This window comes from Platalea leucorodia (genome assembly GCF_965183815.1).
Source record: "Platalea leucorodia genome assembly, chromosome: 4".
In the NCBI taxonomy this organism is placed as follows: Eukaryota; Metazoa; Chordata; class Aves; order Pelecaniformes; family Threskiornithidae; genus Platalea; species Platalea leucorodia.
The window spans coordinates 121,256,302-121,276,824 of NC_138826.1; the positions used below are offsets into that span (position 1 = coordinate 121,256,302).

A 20,523-nucleotide genomic window follows, 5' to 3' on the forward strand; every position below is an offset into this window, starting at 1 on the left:
AGACGTGAAATATGTGAAAAAGAAAAAAGGAGCCTGTCTTTGAGCAGGACATTTCTTTTAAAATATTTCTTATGTTACAAACATAACTTTTATAAATGTTTCAAGGAAGTGGTAGCTTTGTCAATTGAAATTTTTAAGGTCTAACTTTCATTGTGGGTTAAATGCAAAGAATAAATTGTTTGGGGAGGGGTTGCGTGTGTTTTGTTCTCTTTTAAATCTAATCGTCTCCCTGTGCCACCATTAAAATAATGGTAAAAAGAGAACTTCAGAAAGGTTCGTTTTCTTTGTTAGAGTTCTCCTTTTTTCCTTTGAGGAGACATGTCTAAGAAAAGATGATAACATTTTTTGTGTGTTTTCAGCATTACTAGGATTCAGTTGCTCTGAGGCTTTGCTTATCTTGAGTCTCTCCTGGCTGCGTAAAACCAAGACTTTAGACAGCTAGCCCATCTTTCTCTGTTTAGAGGCTTTTCATGCTCCTAAATGCTGCAGCATAAAGAGATACAAATCAGAAGAGAACTGAGGAAGACGGTTGTCAGTGCTCCTGATTTTTTCAAGTAAGCCCAGTAAGAACCAAACCAGTGAATGAGAGTGCAAGAGCAGTGACAAGTCAGAGGCAAGACTGATAAATAGTTTATAAAACGACTCTAGTTACGCACAGGTACCGAGTTATCCCCTTCTGACCCGTTTCTAAAACAAGCTTTATGTGTCAGAACAGAATGTGTCAGGAACGGGGAATTTACTTTTCTATTTCACAGCTAAGGATTGCATGCAGTGTTGGTAGGTTGTTCTGTATTCTTAGAAACCGTAGCTAGAATATCTTTTATATGTTGGGTTTGGGCAAATGTTTTAATATGCATTTAGGTAACTGATTATTAGTTTAGAAATATGATTTGAAAGCTGTTAGCTTTAGAAATGGCATATCCTGGGGTGTTTTTTTGTGATCTCATGTTTGGTATGCATACATACATTTCAGCACACTTGCAGTTTTACAAGAATTCAAAAATCAGTCATGCTTTTTTTTTTTTTTTTTTTTTTTACTGGTAATCTTTAAAGCTTTGTGATACTACTGATTGCCTTTCACCATTCCCATTTATAGTTTGTAATTATAGGGAGTTATTTGTGGCTTGTCCTGAAATATTGTGTTGAGAAGAATCTGATTTTTTGGGGGTCTAAATTACAAATTTTGGAGTAGTCTTTCCAATATTTGTAGAATACGTGCTGCTCAGCAGAGGTGATACAATTTTGATAGGCCTTCCTGCATGCTAAAGTCCTGGCTTATAAGCACTGCCTGCACAGAGTGATGTTTTGGCCTCTGTGTCCATTTTGTTCCTTGTGCCTCTACTGATTCCGTCAACGGAGGTCCCAGATGGTGCCACTGGGCACTTTCCGTCCCTCAAAAGACACCAGAACACTTTGCCCCAGCAGGTCATCCCTATGCTAGGACAATTGATATAACAGCATTTTTCTCTTTAGCATGTTGTGTGTCCCTGTTCGTTTTGTTCAGAACACTGTACATTGTACTGCATTTATATTTTCTTTTCTTTTTACAGTTTCATAGGCGAATTTATAAAGGAATCCCACTGCAGTTCAGAGGGCAAGTCTGGTCTTTACTACTTGATGTCCCTAAAATGAAAGAAGAAATGAAGGACTTTTATAACGTGAGTTTGTAGAATTTCCATTTAACATTAATTTTAAAATTTTGGATACTAAGGCTACAGGCTTTATTAAACTTTTGTTGTTATGCAGTGTTTATTAAAAAAAAAAGGATTGGAAATTGCATTGAACTCTACTGCTTGTTTTAGCTAGGAAAAAGGCTTTGTATTGAAAAGCACTTTTCCAGCTTATTTTTTGGCACTGTAATTCATGTATTTAATTTGGTCTTCTTTCCATTTCTTTTCCCATCCTCCAATACTTGCAAAAGCCCTTCCAAAAGCAAAGCAAAACATAATAAGAAAAAAAATGTGTCCCAGTAAGAAGATGTAAACCTCTGGAACTACAGCCCTTTGAGAAATGTCTGTTAAGGAAGCACCTTGTTAGCTGAGTATCAGTAAGAGGAGTTCCAGTATTCCAGAGGGGATGGAGATTGGTGCCTTAATCTTGTAAAAGCCGGAACAAGCTGGCTATCTTTCTGCCATCTCCTCTCCAAGTGAAGCTTAGCTATCCCCTACAAAGCACTGTCTGGTTACATGATTGTATTCTCAGAGGTGCACCTGATGACAGGATGTTAACCCCACAAAATTCTACAGGCATAAATTGACCATTTAAGCGTATCTCCTACTTAGAATATAAAGAAAATAGCTATGTCTTCCCCCACCAGCCGCCATCCTCACCCTGAGTAGCAGTTAAAGCAACCTCTGAATTACTGTGGTTACGGTCCTCTAAAGTTTTGCCTACTAACTGTACTTTTTCAGTGGGTGTGAATACAGCTGATGGCCATCAGAGCTAAACTTCAGACCCAAGAATGAAGAGTAAGGTTCATGTGCAGGCTAGTAAGTTAGGCAGGAGGGGAATTGAATCCTTTAAAATTCTGTCTTTTCCTCTCTGTCTCTCTTTCTGCTCAAGGATTATGGGGAGAATTTAGTTAATAGAAAGGCAATTTAGTATTGTAGTGTGTTTGAATTTTTCCCCACAGGAATTTAAATACTCACTGCCTTTGAAAGAAATAATGTCCAGAGTTTCAAGGAAATGCATGGCTTTTTTGATTTTGGCACTTTCTAATAGCACTTTTTTGGAGCTGAGATTTTGTGTCTGAGTAGACAAGGAATCTTGTCATGAAAGGTCATGAAAGAAGATCGATGTTGACATTGATGTTATCTAAATTTTGGTGTCTGTGATCTTCCTCCAAAATTATTTATCGCTCTTTAGTCCGACAGGCTGCCCTTTCTGACTGTTGTATTTTGTTTAACTTCGTAAGCAAGACTAGTGGCAGATCCAAAAGGGATAAAACAGAGTTCATGCTGAATAATGTAGTTGTGGGAAAGAATACTGAGTAAAACTAGAAGCATTTAAAAATAGGTGAATTCATCTTCAGAGATTATTAATGCCATCTAGTGCTCAGTGCAAAACGAAGAAGTGTTTGTAGTTCAGATATAGAAGTAGAGTTTCTTCCATCATTATCCTAGCTTGTTTATTTGCGATAAGCTCATTTTACTGCTCTCCATTTTTTTCCCATTTCCCGAAGTGATATTAACACTTCTCATTACAAGTATCACTTACAAATTGCACACCTTAAAATTAGAAGGAAAACATGTGCATTTGCTGTAGGTCAAACACCTTCTTTCAGTTCTCTGTGCAGGGCAATTACCAGTTCTTAATCTTCTGTTCTTTCCATTTCTTAAACCCTAGGCACCTTTTCTTTTCACTCAAGCTAGAGGCTCCCGCGATGGCAAGGACTCAGGGTGCTTCTTTTCCTGTAATCCAAGATACTGTAGGCTGTGGGTCCTCGTGCCACCTTAAAACAATATATTTTCTCTTCTTTTCTCTCTGTCTGGGGGAAAATCATGCTGGATGTTAGTACTTTAAATTATACTGAAAGGTGCACAAAGCTGAGCTTGTGGTTAGCGTTGTGCTGGTTGATGGCTGCTGCCAGTTGGTTCATTGATTTACAAGTAATTCCCGAAGCTTCTGGTTGTATTCAACAGACTGAATGGATATTATTGTTCCTTGTTTGATCCCTTTATTTTTCTTAATACTATTTTCTTAATATTTTTGTCTTTAAGCCTTTTTGTTTTCTTGCAACCAGAATCTGTAGAGTTCTGCCTTTTGATTGTCTGTGGTGTTCTCTAATAATGCCTACTCAAATGTAATGTTTTGAAAATACTATGTTGAATCCAGTTAGAAATGTCTTGCAAACTCAACTTTTAGGGACAGAAGTGGGAATGAATGAATGAACGTTCAAGAGAAAATTATTGTAAGTGCAAAAAATAAGGTGGCAATCTAACCTGTGCAGGCTTCCTAAGTATTCAATTGCAAAATTGGATTTAATTATAAAACATTAAAGCAAGTGCTAAAGTAGGGGTATTCTACAACAAAATTAGATTAGAAGAGAAAGACAGAGGAAATGACTAGAGAAATGTCCATTATCTATACTTAGATAATAACTGGGAGCTATGTAGGTATTACTTCTGCTGAGATGGAAGGGCAGGAAAAGTATGAAAACCACACTAAATCATCTGCTGAAAGTCCAGTCTGGAGCACTTGCATCTTAGGTTCTTGTTCCTGAGTGGTAAAATTCACTTTCTGTCTTCCTCCAGTGATGTGCCTACCTGAGAAATGGCAATCAGAAATTTAAAAACACTGAAACATAGCCTTGAATATGGATAGTGAATGGTGTGTCACAAAAATGTGTGATATGGGATTAGTCTTCTTACGTCTATACTGTGTGAGAAGTGTCTGACTGTATAGAATTTATATGTGTATATGCATATTTTGGAAGTTAAAGTTGTTGTGAGTTGCTATTCTATATTAAACATTTTAAATCATGAGATGGCAAATACTTCAGTATAGGTGTACAGTCAGGCAGGTTTCAGCTGTTTTAGTGCTCACAATTTTAATTTCTGTTCTTTACTATTTTCCTAGAAATTGAAGTGTCAAGCACGAGGGTCTTCGCCAGACATTAGGCAAATTGATCTTGATGTAAATCGAACGTATAGAGATCATATCATGTTTCGAGATAGATACGGTGTTAAGTAAGTAAATTAAAAGGTTTTGTTTTATTTGTCTTAAAACTAGCTTCCGATCTGCCTCAAGCCTCTTTGACCTATGCAAGAATATTGAATGTAAGCTCCAAACTTCCAAGGCAGGATTGTCTATGTGCAATGATGTAATTCCCGTTACTGCCACAAAACCAGGTGGTCACTTCCAGCCAGCTAGTTTTCCCTCGCTATGAGGTGGTCAGCAGCATTCCAAAGAAAACCATTTCTAAACTGTTCTCATCTTGTTTCATATTTAATAAAAGCAGTCTCAGATGTTGTAAATACAAAAGCCTGGGAATTCCAAGCTAATAAATTAATTAAGATTTATTACCCAATCATTTTATTTAACTGTGTATTTTCAAAACCAAAATAACTTTTTGCATCTCTAATAACTTATCTTCCCAGAGGTTTTACCCTTCCTTTGGATTTTATATTCCTCTTCCCCTATTATCTAATTCAGAACCAAGTAAAGCAGTATTTTAGATGTGAGCATTTAATTATTTACAAATGTTGGCCTTAATGCTTTTGGATTTCTTCAAAATGTGGTTTGTTTGTTTTTTGTTTTTTTTTAAACTGTCATTGGATGAGGAATATTATGCAGCTGTCATCTTTAAAAATGCTTAATAATGAAATAAGTGGTGATACAAACATCAGCATTGTTGCTAGCTTGCAGCATCAGCACCCTGCTGAGATGAAGAGGGTATTTTTTTCCCTTCTTTGACCGTATTAGTTCAGTTTTTAATCTTCTTTTCTTTCCAAGGCAGATTCTACAGTAGTAGCTATTTTCAAAAAGCAATGCTCAGAGCTGTGGACTTTAATGTGATAATAAACCAAACATTTTCTTATATTATTATTCTAGGTATTTTGTGGACAAATTCTAAATATGGGGAGTTTCTCTGATGGCTGCGACACAGGATGGAGTACAAAGCAGAAATTCCCAAGCTGAGAGCTATTCTGTGCAGCCACTGTAGTTTAGATATATTTGTGCACTGCTACCTGTACTTGAGCTGCCGTGCCTCACCTCTCGCTAGTACTGACACAGCGCCGTGCAAAAATGGCTGTGTTGCTTCCAGGCCCCAATTTGGTTTCGTGCACACATTGTAGGTGTTAGCAGAAGCTTGCTACCCCATCAGTTTGGGGTTAACACGAGCAGAGCCAGCTCCAGTCCCTGGAGCTGTGTTGTAAGTGTGCCCTCAGAGTCCACAGGAAAGCCTTTGGCTGCATAAAGCAATTTCACACTTGGAATAGATCTTGGAATTACTGTACATATATTATGCATTTCCAGTGATGCCTCAATGAAAAATTCAGAAACCATTTCACATAGCAATGAAATGAAGTCCCCTGGGTAAATCAATAGCTTGTTTGACTTTTAAGTAGATTGTATGTCTTTGAAGGTTCATTCTTTAAAAAGGTCTTTAGTGGTATCATCTAGAGTAAACAGTACAGAAGTTACCATTATTTTATGTATTTTACTGTGAATGAGATTGAGCTCTTATGTTGAGTTCTGTATGGCCAACTGAAGATACAGAAGGTTCCTGGGTACATTTGGGACCTTTTAGTTTGTCCTTGTAAAATAAGACTCCAGCTTAATATCTAGTACTTTAAGTTACACTTCACTGTGGTTACTGAAGAATGGCTAAGCTTCCGTTCTGCAAGAGGGCAAATGAAAATGCCATAATCTAGAGGTTCTGGCAAAATTCTCCAAATATGCATCCTCTTCCCAATAGAAAATATGCAGCTTTTTGCTTATGCTTTCTTTTTTTTAACCTGCTAATACCTATTTCTATACATTTGATTAGTGACAGGCAGAGGGAATTTCACTGGACAGAAAAAGGACAGTATGCAAAACTCAGCAGTTAAAATTTAGCAGTTTTAGTTGTGGATGAAAGTAGGCATTCAGATTTCCAAATTCTCTCCCCAACAAATCACCAAAGGTAGGTGAGAGTTTAAAAATTGATTATGAGAGCTCTCCACCATTACTTTGATATCCCAATTGGAGAAGAGCAGAGTTTTGTTTTGGATTTGGGTTTGGGTTTTTTTGGTGGTTGTTTTTGAGGGTGTGGGGGTTTTTTGTGGTTGTTTTTTTTTTTTTGGTGGGGGGGGGGGGGGGTGTCCTTACTGCCTTCACAAGTAAGACTTTTTACAGAAAGCAAAGGACCTATACAAAGCTCTTTAATTCTAACTCTGAAGTACATGGAGATCAGTACCCTCTGGAGAACTAAGCATAGGATGGCGAGTCAAGAGTTGATGTTGGTTTTCTTCATTTTGACAGTAGCAGTCACTAAAGCAGCCTTTAATTTGGGTGCCAAGATTAAGACACCTTTGTGGCTGCTTTGTGTATTTCAACTCTTCCATGTCTCTGTTTGCAATTAGTAACAGCTGTTAGTGTTCTGCAAGCACAGAAATCAGGTCTGGGGTGTTTGAAGTTTGGCATTCAAAATAAATCAGTGTTTGAAATGTAGCCCATCCTATGTTTCACTGTACCTATCTGTAAAAATGATGATCTGACACCATTGCCTTCTCAAAGTATTATAGGAATTTTTTGAAACCTTTCAACATGTAAAACATCAGAAAAGTGCTAAATATAACGTTGGTTTGAAATCAGAACTGCATATCATTGTAAAGTGTGGTTTGTCCTGTTCTTTAGTGCTAGACAAGTTAAACTGGGCAAACAGGTTTCCAAAACATAGTTATGTTTTTCTGCCTTTACAAAAGACAATATTAACAGTATTTTCCTTTTCTACTCTTTATTTCTCCAGGCAACAATCTTTATTCCATGTTTTAGCTGCATATTCCATATATAATACGGTAAGTTGTGTACCTTCGCACTTAATATGGTTTCTCTGAACCTGCCGTAAGATAACAACTTAAATTTCTGTATCTTCTTTCTCCCTAAAAAAAAATAAAACCAAATATTCCTGAATTTCAGAGAGTTTGGAAGTACATAGAAATAAATTGTTTGTTGATATGCTTTGAGCTGAAGTTAAAATAAAACAAAGCATCTTGATTATGAGCATCTTATTGGACAGACTGAACTGTGCATACAGTTTGACCGAAACGAAGTATTGTATCTAATAAGAATAATGAATTTGTGCTGTGCCAGAGTTTTATACTACTGATATTTTCCCCCCATTATATTATATGCATCCCACTCATTTGAATGATGGGAAGGAAAACACACTGCAGAAAAATGCATGCTGGAGTAAACAGGCGTATTTCATAACCTGGAGGGTTCTAACAGATGGAAAATGGTTTTAAAGGTTGCATCTTCTTTACTTAAGCCCTTGGTCTTGGCTGCAGTCCTGGATGAGGATTTGTTAGAGTGGGGTTCCCGGGCTATATCATAAGGGTTAGAAACTTAGGTATTTTGTAATGTCTTTTGGCTGCATGCATAAAATAGAAGAAACAGAAACGCTGTCATGTCCACATTTAACTTTTCTGTGCAGTATCCTCTCATTCATTGTGCCCATTTTGATCATTTTTGTACATCTTTCATTTTATATCCATCAGCAGCTCCCTAGAATTCAATGTAAAAATATGTAAAGTTAAGAAGAAGAAAGTGAAATTACACACTCTAATTAATTACCACTTTGTTTCATTTTTCCAAGTTCTAGGAAATGTCACCTTTCTATCCTGTTTCAGTTTCTGTCTCCCCGCAATTATTGGCCCATAAAAGAACTTACATTGCTGGAATTTGTTGTCTTTCACTTGTTTTGTTGCCTTAAGCTTTTCATTGTAAACAGCCTTGACACACTGAGAAATAAAACTCTGGAAGGACTTTTATATATCTCCTATAGAACTTTGGACTAATATCTTCAAGTTGCATGAAAAATATTGTTTAAAATCAACTATTAAAGTGTAATGATGGAAATACTGCAGTGACATTTTTATTTTGCACTTAGGTTGTTGTATTTCTCCTTTTAATGTATAGCAGTTCTTATGCTTTGGTTTTATCTCTAGAGCAAAGTTCTGCAAAGAACTTGTAAACCTGAAAAAACTTACTGAAATTAAGTCATTGTCCTTACAAATACTTTATCAGTGGGGTTATCTGAGCAGCTAAGTGATAGTGACAGTTTGTTCCTGCCATAAAAGTCAAAATAAATAGCAGAGGAAATACTCAAGTTCAGTTTTGGAACGGTAACATTTTTTCTTTGGGTTTATTGCATCTGCTTGCTATGGGCTGCTAAACTTGAGCAGGTTTGTTGTTATAGGTCACTCTTGAAAAGTGGTATGTTTATCAGACGGTGCCGTGACTGTAAAGCAAAACAAAGCAAGACCCCTCCCCCCCCAAAAATCCCAAATTACAACTAAATGGAAAATACATTCATTCAGGGAATAAGATTATACAGTTCCTTGAAAATATTAGTCCTGACAAGGATTTTGTGCATCAGTAAAGAGTTCTAACGAACAATCAAGACTTCCAGTTTGCTATTCAGTTGGAGGGTTGTGCATCATCCCTTCTGTCTATCAAAGTTTTAAATGTTTAAATATTAAGCGTGTTTGGTGGTGTCGTAATTAGGGAACTTAGACCATCAGGGCAGGCATCCTCCTTCCTCCAGTAGCTCGAGGAAGAACTAACAGCTCATGGTTATGAGGCTTTTGTTTTCAGTGTTCTAATATTTTTCACTGTCTGATTTTCAGGAAGTTGGATACTGTCAGGGAATGAGCCAGATCACAGCTTTACTCCTTATGTACATGAACGAAGAAGATGCCTTCTGGGCCTTGGTGAAACTTCTCTCTGGTCCAAAGCATGCTATGCATGGTATGGAGTTTCATGTCACTTAGTATATATTAGGTTTCAACCTGCCCTATTTAAGTTGTAGATTATTAGAAAATGGAACTGTGCTGTTCTGTCTGTATAGTCAAAATAAGACATAATGTGAGCTTTATAGTGGGGGGCCATTGGATGTTACTGAAGCTCACCCGTGATGGTAAGTAATTGGTTTTATATGTGATAGCTTTCAAATAGTTCTTAATGAAAATCAGATGTTTCCTTTCTTCTTAATCTCTCAGGGAATGTAACCAGTTGAAAGCTGGTTATGCAGATAATCTATATAAGCAATAAAATACTACTGGAAACCTGATACAGAAATAATATTGTAATATTGTACTGTTAAATAATATTGTGGCTATGCTATCATTTGGCAGGACAGGAATCCACAGTAAAAAATTGACACTGTATCTAGGCATTAACTTTGAATTTCTTTGTTTTATCTCTGCCTGGCACAGCATTTCCTGCCGTCTTGTTACTTTTATGTTATTGGTAGCTCTCTCTTCCCATGCCAAATTTAGTATGATCTATGCATATTCTGTGCCTCCTGGTATGGAACTACTCCAGGAATTCCAGCATCTTTTGTAGATGTTAATGATGTGGTGATTCAGAAAAGCTGTAGTTCTTGGAAGCCTGAAAAAGTAAATATTATCTAGAACTTGGGCTTTTTAGCAAATTTCCAACAGGCTCTGGCTCCTTTTCCTTGCTTAAGACTTCCTCATACTGAGATTAGCTTCCTTCCCTGGCTTTTCAGTGTCCCTGCATGTTCTCTGCCCCCTACAAGAAGTGTTAGTTGGCTATTTTTCTGTTTATACATTTGCAAAGATATCGCCTTTAAAAAACAAAAACAACCAAACAAAACAAAAAAAACCAAAAAACCAACAACAAAAAAAACCCCAAACAAACAAGTGCTGTCTGACAATGTTGCAAGTGAAATTTTGAATTCCTCAAGAGTCAGAGTGTTGCTTGGAGCTTTACACAATGATAACAAAGACTAAAATAATCTTACAAAAAAATCTATAGATTTAATAATCATCAAGAGCCGTGCAGCTACAACCGTGCAAATACAACTATGCAGAATGCTGAGCTCCTCAAAGGTCACAGAAATTTAGGTGTTTTGGCGGGTAAGTCTAAATCAACTCATTATATAGCAAATCAGTTGATCCGGTTTTGATACATGGGAGCTTCACATAGGCGTAGTTGCCTTTTTAAGATGCTGTAGACTGTTAAACAGGATTTTAAAATTTTTTCCAGACTTTATGTCTTAGTGTTTTGTCCATGTCACCTTTTTTAAAAGAGGAGAGTCCTAACCTCGGAGTGTGATGCTAATGGAGAACTCTTAGTATGAATTTCTCAGGCTGACTTTTGTAGTCATCATTTGAGCTTGCTGTGATGAACAGAAGGGTTCATCTGGTAGCTGCTGATGGACTTACAGAGGCAGATGTGTCGCTTGTGTACATACGGGAGTCAGCGCACTGCTGTAACTGAGTACCCCATTCCGACCTCCCTCTCGCCCTCCTTGGTTCTGTCCCTTCTCCTTGCCCCCCCCAGTTACAGGGCACGTATCGGTCAAGTGCTTAGCCAGGGGAGGAGGGAGCTATGAGTAGCCCAAGGCTCGATGAGCTCCTCTACAGGGCAAACGAACCATTGTGCCACAGGTTCATACACACATTGAAGCTGTCTTGGCACTGTCTGTTACGGAAGTTTGCGTTTATAGATATGCTGACAAAACCTTAATTATAACTCAAATGTTCCCAATTTATCATTTATTAAATGTTACCAACCTAATCTAAGGTCCTGCTTTCAGCAGGTTGGACCAGATAATCTCCAGAGTCCCTTCCAACCTAGATTTCCTAGGATTCTTGGAATGTCTATGTTTTAAATGAGTTTATGCCACAGTGCAGTGTTCCTGTAAATATCACTGTAGATTCTGGAAAGGAAACTTTAAAACTGACTTAACTGGTGTCATATAACTGTTCGCACATTTTCTGTGTTCTTCTTTGGGGAAAGTAGTTTCAAGCACTGTTTGCCAACTCTTCCAAGCCTAAATCATTTCAATTCTAAATTGCTGATATTCATGAAAACTTTTATAATTACACTTGATGCCACTGACCATCAGGCGGTTCTCTGAAATGAGCATCTCTCTTTGGAAATTACAGGGGTGGGCTGAGTAATTCAATTAGAATCATATTGACAAGAGTTTGATGGTTAAAAATTCCTCCCCATAGACAAGGTTTTTCATCTGTTTTTCTCTTCTACCTGTGATCTGGAAACCTGGAATGCTCTTTGGGTGCAACCCATGTGTCTCAGATACGTAGCCAGACTAATTTCTAGCATAACACCGCTTGAAATCAAGGGATGAATTTATGCGTCTCTGATGTTTCATGTTGTCTGGATGATGTGAAGTCTCTAAACGATAAAATACAGGTATCTGACCCTGAAAATGATTTAGGTTTTTGAAAGCTCGCTCCGTTGGGGTTTTTATTGTCTTACAAATTCAAGGTAATGAGTTGGTATATATAAATTGAAAGAGCGACTTTCCATGGAAGAAGCACCTTTGAATGTTATTAATGGTGGCTAATTAGCTTTGATGTAGTCATTCACTGTTTACATTACATTAAAAAAAAAAACCCAAACACCTTGCCTATATTAGTAAAATTTCCTAATATGCAACCTGACGTTTAAGTATGATAGAATGTGCATTTGTATCTGTGAAATACTAAATGTGTGTGAATCTGAGACAGCAAATCTTGCAGCTTAGTGACCGTGCACTGAATTAGGTAATTGGTAACTAGGAAGAGTTTTCTTTTTGGTTTGGGACTTCTTTTTAGTGACTTTTTTTTTTTTTAAGTGACATGCGTTCTGTGGGTCCATGCTTCTTCCAGTTTCCATACTGTGTATCATTTACAAGTAAAAACTGTTTGGTTTGGTTTTTTTTTGTAGCCTTTTTTAATCCTAAGAATATGGAATTGCTGTGCCGGACCTATTTTAACCCAGTGTCCTGTCTCTGATAGTGACCAGCAACAGATGCTCAGCAAAGTGTCTGAGAATAAGGCAACCAAAGATCAACACCTTCTGGAAAACATATTAGAGACTGAAAGAATTTCTGGAGAAACTTCTTGATATGGAAATTTGTTTTGCCTTTAATAGTCCCCAGTAGACTTTTCTTCCTTAAATAATTCATTGCCTTTGACTATGGATTGCGTTCTTCCATTTTTGTTTTGGCTCTGCCACATGGTGGTTTCTTGATGATGCCCTCTAGATTTTGCCTTAGAAAAGACAGTGAATGTTCATAACCTGTTCACTACTGGCACTTGGTGGTATTTCCCCTCAGCAGTTTCTTTACTGCAGGCTGATCAGACATAGCGTTTTAATCTGTTCTTCACACAGAAGTGCTTGTATACTTTGATAATTTCTGTGACTTCTTGCCTTTTCCAGATTTTCCAATACTCTTTCAGGATGGCTAGGACTTGACTGGTTGTTCACAGTGTGGACACGTGGCACGTGTCAAAGAGCTTAGGTCCCAGCACAAACTCCTGTGCAACTTCATAGCTGAAGCCTTTTTGGTTTTTTAGGGTTCTGAGTTGGGAACCTCCCCAGTGTCTTCCATGCAAGAATCTAACTTGTTTTTAGTCTCGACTTTGTCTTCTCTGAGCACTTCTAAAAATCTTCACAGGCTGTTGAACCTACAAATTCTCTGTCAGGCTTTTTGCTTCCAAGGTGTTTGAAAATAGGTCTATTAGTATTTTTTTAATGTCTTTTGTAAGTTGTTTTCTTGGGGAAGGCTTGTTTTTCACATTTTTATACTGCCGGTGTTTGATCATCTCTGTTTTTCTGATCTGAACACAGCTTCAGCTTTTTGAAGGATCTTCATTGAATGGTTTCTTTTCCCGCTAGGTAGCTGTACTAGCTTTCCTTTACATTTCAAGTTTTTTTGGCTAGTATTACGTGTTTGCTCCAAGCCTTTTTTTAACTCTGCTGATAACTCAATTGGAAGGGGATCTTAGTGCTTTCCTTTTCCAGTGTATGATCACTAAACCTATTCAGAATTTTGAATGTTGTGCTGGTTTTGGCTGGGGTAGAGTTAATTTTCTTCATAGTAGCTAGTATGGAGCTGTGTTTTGAATATGTGCTGGAAACAGTGTTGATAATTCAGGGATGTTTTAGTTACTGTTCAGATCCAGTGGTCTTACAGAAGGATAATGTTCTCAGAGCCCTGAATGCCTTTTTTTGTCATTTTTATAGTACATACACCCTGTTACATGGTCAACTTCTTTTCTTAGGTTTTTTTATTCCTGGTTTTCCAAAGCTGTTGAGGTTTCAAGAACATCATGACAAAATACTGAAAAAATTTTTGTCCAAACTTAAGCAACATTTGGTAAGTATTTCTATCACAATAAAAGCAATACTAATTTACATCTTTCTACCTTGTTTCAGTTCAGGTTAACCCACTAGGTTAAGAACATCTCAAACCTCAGAAAAAAATGCAAAGCTCTAAGAGGCAGAAATGCTGTTGTTTTCATTATAGACGAAGTTATGGTGCACCTTCGCATAGTTATGATAAAACTGGATCCTAAAAGTAATTAAATGGGGTGTCTGTCTCACTTTTGACCTCTGAGTTAAGGAAAATACGTGGTCCTTCTACCTGCCTTTGTGCAAACTGCTGTATAGCAAGCAGTTAAATGTTAAAACATTTTGTCAAGAGTTTATGGTATGTAGAGCTTTGTGGCTCATCTCTGGACAGAGGTGACTTTGCAGCCAACCACTTTTAATCTGTGTTTAAAAAATAACTTTTATAAGAGGAGTTAATCGTCCTTTTAAAATTTGTACATACTCAGTAGTATTTTCACGAAGCTAAATGTTGAGTGTTATCTTTTCTAATGTTCTTTATTTTTTGCAAATATTGGCTGTATATATTCTAAGGAACAAATTCTTTTCCTAATGGGAGAAAAATGCCCTTCCAATAGTCATCACATATTGTCTTTTACAATCACATTGGTTCTGCCAGAATCCATCTCCAAGTCTTAAAAGGTAGAGTAAGAGATGCTCAGTTGCAGCAACATCTTCTAAGAGTGATGGCTGCTTACAAACATTACCTTCCCAGGCCTATATTATTTTCTCTTTAGTATGTTTATCTCCTCAGAAAAAGAAAAAAATACCATTTGGGAGCAGACTAGCACCTTAGCAATGATGAATTGCATCTAATGTGTGCCTGTTGTATTATAAAATAGAATTTAATATCTTTTTTTAACAACGTGTTGTAAGACCTGCTCATAACATGGAATTAGGCAGATCTGGTTAGGAAAAAAACTCCACTCTCTTCTTAAAAGGTCAAGTCAAAATAAGTCACGGAAGATGATCTTGTCATATTTAAAAAAAAAAAAAAAAAAAAATCAAGACCAGTTCTGTGACTAACTTGACTCTGAAATGAAAGTTGTGGATTTAGTTTTTACAGTACATGCAAGATGATGATTCCTGTTTAGAAATATAGTCTTATTCTCATTTTTGAGGTTGTCACGTTTCAGGAACAAAATATAGAATAATCCCAAGAAGATTGGCTGGTTTTAACAGTAAATGGTAAAAGGCCTTTATACTTTCTAAAAATCCAAAAATAATTATACATGATTGAGATGATACAACCTGAGGCTGGCATGCTATTAAATTGTGTATATTGCTTATATACCTCTTATTACTGCATTTAACAATTAAGAACTTTTTTTTTCTTCCCTGTCATCCATCGCTGTCCCCTTTCTCTTCCACCCCCTCCCACCCCCCCCCCCCCACCCGAGGTCACTTGAAAAAGAAAGTTTCAGAAGAGTGCAGAAGGTTGCTTTAGTAACTGAAAAAGCTGATTTAAATAAAATGCTTTGATAGATCTCTTGTGAGGGAGTTTTTGATGACTTGTTTAGAGGGTTCCAGAAAACATTCACTCTCTCTCTGTATTTATTATATATTTTTCTTTTCAGTTTTAAATCAGAACTTACTTCTGGTTTGTCTGAATTAGTTTAGTGGCATTAAATTTAGTAGCAATCAGGTTTTTTTATCAGGGAAAGGCATGGTCCATTATATCTATCTTTCAGTAGGCTGATGGTCGTTCTTACAGGCTAGAAAATCCTCAAAATAAAGTGTTTTTTGTTCTGTCTGCTTTTTTTAAAGACTATCAAAATGAAAATCTCATAAAGGTTATTTCAATTACATGAAGAATTATTTTCCCTCATTTCTTACTGTGAATGTATCACTAAGATGAGCCCATTCTAACTCGTTGAAAGATGAAGGTAAAGCCTGCAGATAAGCCAGAGGGATTTGGTCCATTGCTTATTCAGTGTTTGTATACTTGAAATTTTTGGAAAAGCTGAATGTGGCAAGCATAGGATATGATGTTATCCCAGAGCTGAAGTTCAGAATTGCTTAACTTTTCAGCTTTTACTTTGGCTTTTCCTCTAGCTGTGCAAAGGACTTTGAGGAGCCCCATGAAAATGCAAAGAAGCTTTAGCCATCTTTGAATGGGGTGGCATCCCAGATGGACCATCTATGCTCTAGGGGAAATTAGGCCCCTTAATTAAGGAATGAAATTCCTTATCAGTCTAAGTGCTGTTTTGAGGTCCTGTGTTTGAAGAATTTGATTGTTTTAGGCTGGTTTCTGGTAGATAGGTATTCTTGTCACAAAATCTTTTCAACCTTTGGCATGAATTGGCAGCCTTGCTATAGAGAAATGAAAGACTAAATGGACCCAGTGCCTGAACTTTCGTTGCTCCAGAATATTGATTTATTTTCTTGAGAGAGGATTTAATCCTCTGCTACCACTGTCCCAAGAATAAGATGGAGGTCTAAGATGTGTTAATACCTCTGCATCTCTGAACACTTGTTTCTTCAGGTGGTGAAGTTCACGAAGAAAAACTATAAAAGACAGAAATTATATTTGTTGGATTGAAGTAACAGTGTTTCATGTAGTTAAATTAATTCTTTATGGTGCATATTGGGTACATTGGCCTCAAGATGAAAATGTTTTTTCATGGACAGTGCAAGGCATTACTTGATTTTTGTGAGTATTTTTAAACTTTTGCATTTTTTACAGGACTCCCAGGATATGTCCACTAGCTTTTACACAACAAAGTGGTTTTTCCAGTGTTTCCTTGATCGTGTGAGTATGTTTTTCATTTTCTATTTCTGTTTTTAATTGTGACTTGGGACAGACCGTTTCAGTGTTGCCTGATTCTGTCATTGCAGACTCCCTTTACATTAAGCCTCAGGATATGGGATATCTACATACTTGAAGGAGAGCGGATTCTCACTGCGATGTCTTACACAATTCTGAAACTACACAGAAGTAAGAAATCTCTTAAACATTTGAATGCTGGTTTTGTTCTTATTTTGTGTAGCTTGACCTTGTGTGAAAATCTTAGTTTTCTGTTTGCCTAATGCTATTTCTGACAGGTATTTTTCTTTCCTTATGCACAAAAAGATCAAAATCTTTGCTTTATTAATGTGTGTGTGTGGTGGGTTGACCTTGGCTGGATGCCAGGTGCCCACCAAGCCACTCTATCGCTCCCCTCCTCAGCAGGACGGGCCAGGGGTGTGTGTGTGTGTGAGAAAATAAGATGGAAGAAAACCTCCTGGGTCAAGATAAAGGCATTTTAATAAAGCAAAGGCCACATGTGGAAGCAAAAGAAAACAAAAGATTTATTCTCTACTTCCCATCAGCAGGCAATGTCCAGCCACTCTGGGAAGTAGGGCTTCAATATGTGTAGCGGTTGCTCTGGAAGACAAATGCTGTAATAATGAATGCCTTCCCCCCTCTTCCTCTTAGCTTTTATTGCTGAGCAGATGTCGTATGATATGGAATAGCCCTTTGGTCAGTCTGGGTCAGCTGTCCTGGCTGTGTCCCCTCCCAAGATCTTGCCCACCCCCAGCCTACTGGTGAGGGCGGGAAGTGTTGGAGAGACAGTCTCGATGCTGGGCAAGCGCTGCTAGCAGTAGCCAAACCACTGGTGTGCTATCAAGACCTTTTCTAGCTACCTATACAGAGCACAGCACGATGAGGGCTGCTGTGGGGAAAATTAACTCCATCTCAGCCAAACCCAATACAGTGTGATTGCCAAAGAAAAACGTGTATTACAGTAAGAAGGTTATTTAGACATCGACATCAGGTGAGCTGTATTGCTAATTAAAAAATGGGGAAAAAATGTTGTAGTTCCACGGTTTGGAAATGGCTTGTTAGCCCCTAGAGGATTTAAATTAATCAAAAAAGTGCACGAAGAATCCAGACAGTACCACTAAATACCTGAAACTCTATTGGCAAACAACTCCGCAATGAGGCATCACCAGTGTGTGTCTCTCTTTATACCGTTACTTGTCCAAGAATGTAATTAAAATTCAGAATTTCTGTAGTCTGCCTGGATGGCTTCCCTTCCATCACTTGCCTTCAAGTAAGGTAAAATTTGAGATCTTTAAACAGAAGAATTGTCCAAAGCATCTATGCCTGGTTCTCCAAAGTGATTTAGCACCTTCAGTTGCAAAGGATCCAAAAAGCTTTTGAGGACGGATGTTAACTTCTAAATATACTTGAGCATTTCTCAGGATGATGCCTTGTAGCTCAAGTTTGATACAGTCTTACTCTGGGACTTCAGCTTTCTTAGTGAAGTCATTTAACACTATGGAAATTCAGAGGGCTGCATGGAGCTCTGCAGAATTGATGTCTTAATTTGCTTGATAGTTTACCCTCCTTGATCTGTGGTGATCCTACCTCGCTGTCTCACTGGGGTGTATTCATTAGTTTGTTCATGAACTGCTTTGAAAAATGAAAAAGGTTACTTTTTAAATTATTGTACTTAAGAAAGCTAAACATTTAGAGGCAAATCGTTAGACTTAGCATTTTGGTTTATCTTCTTTATTTGCAAATAGACATCTTCTTGAATTTTTTTTTTTTTTTTTTATTCACCACTCTTTTTATGGGAGGACATAAGGAAAAAGTTCGAGTGCAGGTTTGCTTGCTTAGCAAGTACATGGCAACTTTCTCCACGATCAAAACACCAAGAGTACCTTATGGCAACAGAGATTAGAGGACTGGCAGGGAGAGAAGGTGGCAGAAGACGGATTCGTTTTCCAGTCTTTTGTCTACCCTTAAAAACATTGATTGTATAGTTACCCAGTCAAAGTGCCATTGTGGAATACATACCAAGAGCAATTTTATTACAGTGCAAAAACATTTTTTATGGTTTTTGTATAGAAATTGTACATTCTGGAACTTTTGATGGGATACCTATGCTTAAAGAAGCTACATAGGTATGCAGTCACAGCCTTGCAAGCCAAATAGGTTTGTGTGGGAAACATGGCCTTACTGCTGTGTAAAAAGGGAAAGAAAAATAATCTGATAACTGTAAAATGACTTTCAAAATATGACCTGAATTTGATTGAAGTAGCAAAAAGTACCTGAATTTTCAGAGAGCCTGAAGCCATGGTTCTGAAGGGTGAACTGCCATCATCATTTCATTGGAAGCTAATTCAGTTGTGAATGAGGATGCCGTAAATATCGGTTTTTAAAATGTTTTACTGCTTTTCAAAGCTCTTAATAAAAGAGATGATGTATGTTGTACAGATCTACAGCAGTGTTTTGCAAGTTGAAGATGCAGGCTGAAAAATAAAGACCTGAAGCTGTTGGACATAAGAAGGCTGAAGGAGGGAGACTTGTAGTTAGTTTTCTGAAGATGCCCCTTCTTGGAAAACATTGTCCTAAGTAGGGAATGATAAGTTGAAAGCATTTCCATGCTGATTTGCAAGTGAATTTTTAATGCATTTTATAGATTTCTTCTGTAGAATTCTGCTATCTGCTTAATTAATAAGTGTTTTTCATTCTACTTTGAAAACAAAGGCATCTAATGTACATCTTAAGTACATTTTCCGATGTTTATAATCACGATATTTCAATGTATAATATTTTTTTCTTACATAGAGCATCTGATGAAGTTACAAATGGAAGAGCTTGTAGAATTTCTGCAGGAGTCTTTAGCCAAGGATTTCTTCTATGAAGATGACTTTGTAATAGACCAGCTCCAAAATTCTATATCAGAATTGAAACGAGCAAAGCTGGATTTACCAGCAGCTGGTAAGAAACTTGTACATACACAGATTTAGATATTTGGAGCTATTCACATATTATCCATTTTTAAAGTGTTAATTCATGCTGCTAAAAATTGTGCAAATATTTATCTCTTCATCACTGCATAGGTTTTGGGTTTGGTTTTTTTTCCCCAAAAAATATTTTACAGTTTAAAATCAACACCCTTCATTTCGTGGGTTTGCTCTTTTTTTGGTGTTTTGTTTACTGGTTGTAAGCTAATGGCAACACACTTCAAAACATCCCATGTTCTGATAATTTTATTAACTTGGATTTATAAAGTCTTTAAGATAGAAGATTAAATATCAAGGTTTCAAATTATTTGAAGCAATGGCGTTGCCCAAGAATCCAGATTGTTTTGTAGCTTGATTAGCTATGGAACAAACTTCAGGTCAAATAGTTTCTTCTGTTAGTCAAATCCAGATTTTTAATTGTTTGCAGGTGATAGACCTTCTGGGTGTTTAACTGAGTTATTTTCTTTGTTTCTTCTCAGCCTTTGTGTTTGTGCTTTTTGGTTGCAGAGTGGAGATGGTTGTTTCGTGGGGCACTACTTGAAATGTGTATAGGATCTCTTCTTTTTGCATTAAGATTCTATTATCTTTTCTATCCCTACTTCCACAATCTTTAATTAGAATTTTTTTTGTGATTATTCAGAATCCTTTTTCTTTATCCTTGCTAATTGTAAAATAGTATGTGAGAAGGAATATAGATTTTTAAAAATTTTAAACATATGGCAGAAATTACCTAAAAATAACTTTATTAAGTTGTTATGGTTAGCTTTCAGAAGTTAAGAAGTGTCAGAATAAAGGTTGCCTATGTAGCATTGTTGTGCTAAGTTGTTCCTGAAGCTCTTTCATTAACGAACTTCATTTTTCTGTTTCTGTGGACCCTATTTATTGCATGCAGTATTGGGCTGTTTCAGGACTACTCATCACAAATAGATA

The 20,523-nt window shown here is 37.0% G+C and overlaps 1 protein-coding gene across 1 annotated transcript in view; it reads left to right on the plus strand.

Annotated features, from left to right (window-relative positions):
• The window catches only part of USP6NL (USP6 N-terminal like), a 130,026-nt gene that overhangs the window by 95,829 nt on the left and 13,674 nt on the right, over window positions 1-20,523 (plus strand). Inside the window, exons 7-14 of the mRNA XM_082309104.1 lie at window positions 1,551-1,658; window positions 4,579-4,688; window positions 7,454-7,502; window positions 9,336-9,456; window positions 13,749-13,843; window positions 16,541-16,606; window positions 16,693-16,792; window positions 19,415-19,567. Of these exons, the coding sequence (XP_082165230.1) occupies window positions 1,551-1,658; window positions 4,579-4,688; window positions 7,454-7,502; window positions 9,336-9,456; window positions 13,749-13,843; window positions 16,541-16,606; window positions 16,693-16,792; window positions 19,415-19,567 (802 nt within the window). The remainder of the gene's footprint in view (window positions 1-1,550; window positions 1,659-4,578; window positions 4,689-7,453; window positions 7,503-9,335; window positions 9,457-13,748; window positions 13,844-16,540; window positions 16,607-16,692; window positions 16,793-19,414; window positions 19,568-20,523) is intronic.